Source organism: Camelina sativa, chromosome 16, assembly GCF_000633955.1.
Source record: "Camelina sativa cultivar DH55 chromosome 16, Cs, whole genome shotgun sequence".
NCBI lineage: Eukaryota > Viridiplantae > Streptophyta > Magnoliopsida > Brassicales > Brassicaceae > Camelina > Camelina sativa.
The window spans coordinates 22,425,460-22,429,635 of NC_025700.1; the positions used below are offsets into that span (position 1 = coordinate 22,425,460).

At 33.3% G+C, this 4,176-nt stretch overlaps 1 protein-coding gene across 1 annotated transcript in view; it reads left to right on the forward strand.

Moving 5' to 3' along the window:
• Positions 2,483 to 4,176, forward strand: part of LOC104753932 — a 7,458-nt gene continuing 5,764 nt past the window's right edge. Inside the window, exons 1-4 of the mRNA XM_010476111.2 lie at positions 2,483 to 2,601; positions 2,961 to 3,146; positions 3,596 to 3,669; positions 3,868 to 4,169. Of these exons, the coding sequence (XP_010474413.1) occupies positions 3,081 to 3,146; positions 3,596 to 3,669; positions 3,868 to 4,169 (442 nt within the window). The 5' untranslated portion in view covers positions 2,483 to 2,601; positions 2,961 to 3,080. The remainder of the gene's footprint in view (positions 2,602 to 2,960; positions 3,147 to 3,595; positions 3,670 to 3,867; positions 4,170 to 4,176) is intronic.

The window sequence follows — 4,176 nt, forward strand, 5'->3', positions numbered from 1 at the left end:
TGTGAGTTTTGGTTAGACTGAGAACAAGTTCCAACGAATAATAGAATTAGCCACATCGTCATTTGTCAAAATTGTAAAAACTTTATCTTGTTCACGTTTTGGAACTTTTTTCTTGACTCTGTTGGCTGGTGCCCAAGAAACGATCTCACAAGTTATATCAGAGTTTATGTTCAAAAATCAATATTTTCAAGATGTCATCCGAAGGTTGAGATTTTTGATGGAAGAAGAGGCTATATTCTTTGGTAAGAGCTGAGACATGACCCGTTATAACCTCTTTTTTTTTCATATTAAACTTACACTAAAAAGTTCAAGTTTAGGTTCTCATAAAAGTTTCTAAGAAAATGAAAAACTTTTCTTAGAAACTCGGATTAATTTAGGGTTCGATCCTAATTTATATATCAAATCAATCATTTATTTACTTCATCTGCTATTGAAATCTAATATATGTAGAAAAGTACATATTATATACAATATGTAAAATCAATCATTATTACTTCAGTTGCCATTAAAATTATGCGTGAAAAGTGTTTTATTACAATTATAAAGGGTAATTTATGAATTATAATAAAAGCAAAAATGGAAAAGGGAAAAAGATCTCAACTCACTTTAGAAATTCTTGGTTTAGTAATTAGGGGTGAAGAAGTAGCAAAATAAGCAATGGAGACGAGGTGTAATGTACCTACAAATTGCACCACTATTGAAAGTCATCGTTGAGAAGATGAGGAAAACAAGGAGCACAATATTGTATGTGTTAATGGCCAAGTTTCGAGAAAGATAATTAGAAAACTCACAACTGAAAGAATGTCTTTTTTTTTTTTTTTGTCCTTCTTATTTTCTTGTGGGTTTATACGGTTCAAGAAACTAGTGGCATCAAATTGTGATAAGAATTTAGAAGATCCTAGAATATGATATTATTTTCCCCCAGTCTGGTCTTGTGATCATAATTGGCTAGGAAGAAAGAGCACATGTGCATCATATGGTTATCATAATTGTGCTTATCATATGCTTTTATGGGCATAGTTGTCGATAGAAACAAAACATGCGTCGAGGGTAAACAAATAATACTTAAAAATTTAGAATCTTTGATTTATCATGAGCCATGAGGCCATGTGGTAAAGCTCTCCCACGTTATTTATTTTACCATCTTCTTTAATTTGTTCCCCCGATCGACTTCTCTCACTTTCGGACAAAACCAAATTGCTGTCATTTTTTGGACAAGATGAAGTATCATATCAAGGAAATAATGTAGATGCAAAGGAAGCCGCAAATAAAAGATAGTTATAATTTTATCCACGGGAAAATAATTAACAAGTTGACAATGTTTTCCTTATTCGATTTGGTGGTAGTTACCTTTACTACCATCGTAAAGGACTATTTAATCGAGTTTGGTAACAAATCAACATATAGGACCAATAACAACTACTGCAAATCTACTTATTTTTCTTTTACTTTAAAAAATAGATTGATTTATCCGATGTTATTAATTCTTGGGTTGTATATCTAGTTGATCTTGTAAGAGAGATACTTTTCATATCTTCATCAGAATAAATATTTAAATCCAGAATAAACAAATATGCTGCCAAAAATGTTTTTTTTTTTTGGAATTTTCTTTTTATAGTATAAATAATGACTACGTCTTCTACTCCATATATACTGTACAATATTAATTTGGAATGACATCTTGAGCCAACAATTTTGTCGACTTTTAATTATAAAATGTAAAAGTTTTGTTTGAATTAAGCAAATAATCAATACAAGTGAACTAGATGGTTTCTTTGAAGCCAACTTAATCAATATATATATATATATATATATATATTAATCAATATAAATTTAGTAACCGTAAATTAAAAAAACTTCAATCATCTACAAATAATATCACATTTTATTTTATGTTCGAGTTATCATCTTAATCGATCTATAAATCAGATTATGAGAAATTCTTTTTCTTAATTGTTGTGAATGGTAGTATCTTCTAGTAATAATGTGTCATCAAATTCTCATTCTAATATCTTTTAAGTCAGAGATCGATTATTGTGTTAGTTTTATTGTTTAATTTGTTTTTTTTTAACGTATTTTTCTTTTTATCAATATCTTTTTAGTGAAAGAAAAAAAAAGAAGTGATTTGTAAAATTATTAACCAAAGAAAAAATGTTTAAAAAAATATGTTGAGGTGAGCAAAAAAGTTTATAATAAATTCAGCTAAGTCAATTTCGTCACTAATTTTGATTAACAAAAGTATTTAATAAATTCAATTATTATTCGCTGTACACGACTCGTTTAGTTTTCTAGCCGAGCTGAAGCCGACAAAAGCCAGCTGAGTTAAATCCACTTCTTTGTCGGTGGACAAAGCCGGCTCCAATCTAATCACACAACACTCTCTCTCTCACCAGCCCACACACAGCTCTCTCCCTTCTCTCTCTCTCTCTCTCCTCCGCTTTATTCTTTGTTCAGTCAAAAAAATTACAGACGAAGAAGAAACCTCTCTCTCTCTCTCTCTCTCTCTCTCTCTCTCTCTCTCGTCTTCTTCGCTTCTCTTCTACGAAACTAGACAAATGCAGAAGAACTGATTCTGCTTTCTTCTCGCATTCTCTCATTTAGGTGAGTTCAATTTCTCAACCTATCTGCATGATTTGGTATCGGATCTCTTGTGTTTCAATTTGAATGAGAGATCCGAGAGAGAGACTTTAAATCTCCGATTTCGAATTCTTTCATCCCCCGATCTGAATCCTGCTTTTTTGAGTTCATATTGATTAAAAAGTTTCCTGATTTAGCTTTAAGTTCGAATTGATTCGGATCGTGTGAGTTTTTTTATTTTATTTATATTCAGTTGCTTATAGTATAATTCAGTTAGGTAGAGTCATCTTTGGATACTAGATAGTTGCATTTTGCTTCAGTGAGTCATTCTTTCTTTATATGGATCTTTATGCTCTGTCTTCGTCTGATCTCTGTGTTTGCAGGAGTGGGGCGTTGATGTTCTGACGATCTGGTTTTGGTAGATCTGGGAAGGGTCAAGGTCTCTGGGGTCTACTTTTGATTTTGTGAATCTTGAAGTGAAGTGTAATAATAAAGAAGATATTATGACAAGTGCACTTGGATGGAGATTTTCTTCCACTAATGGGAATGGCCTTGCCCCAAGCGAGACGGTAATTAACTTGATTAGTATATATACGATTTTATCACAGTGCTTAGCTGCAGTATTAATTAGATCTGAGTTATTCTAGAGTGGTATTTCCATTTCTGGTGTATTAGAAGGATTGATTAAGCTGAGATATGTTCCTTGAGTTTGAATCAGATTTTGAATTGTACTTGAGCTGATCCCATTGTTGATTAATTATTCTCTGGTACTTTTTTTTTTCTTCCTTTGAATGGTATCTTGTGAGTAATCTTTATGTTTTGTTATTTCACGTGTCTGCGTATCTCTTTACTGATTTCTTCTTGTTTTGGTTTACTGTGGAAATGTCATAAAGTTTCCTTCTTTACATCAAAAACCTGATAGTCTTTTGCAGGACACTTTCCATTCCAGAGGAGCAAACGTCTTGCAATTTTTTTGATCTTTTAACTTATTTTTTTTGTTGGCTGGTCTTGATTGCAGGAGAGAAATGGGGATATGAAGATGCATGATTCAGAGCCCCCAACTCCACATTCAACCACAAAGATGAGTTTGAGGTAACACATATATGATTACCAATCAGTGTGATAAAAAATCGAGGCCTTGTCAGTATTTGTTGCACCTCAATCGTGGATTAATATATATCAATATTATCTGGACTGGTTTCTTATGTCATTTTTTTCAGATGAGACGTTTTAATTAGAAAGGCACAACTATTAGCGACTTTGTAACTAACATTTTTTCATCACTTGCAGAGACCGCACCACCAGCATGGAAGATCCAGACGGGACATTAGCAAGTGTTGCCCAATGCATCGAGCAGCTGCGCCAAGGTTCATCATCTGCACAAGAAAGAGAATACTGCCTGAAGCAGTTACTGGACCTTATAGAAATGCGTGAAAATGCATTCAGCGCTGTCGGATCACACTCCCAAGCTGTGCCAGTACTTGTCTCTCTTCTACGATCAGGATCACTTGGAGTGAAGATACAAGCTGCAACCGTTTTGGGTTCACTCTGCAAGGAGAACGAACTTAGAGTTAAAGTGTTACTTGGGGGATGCATTCC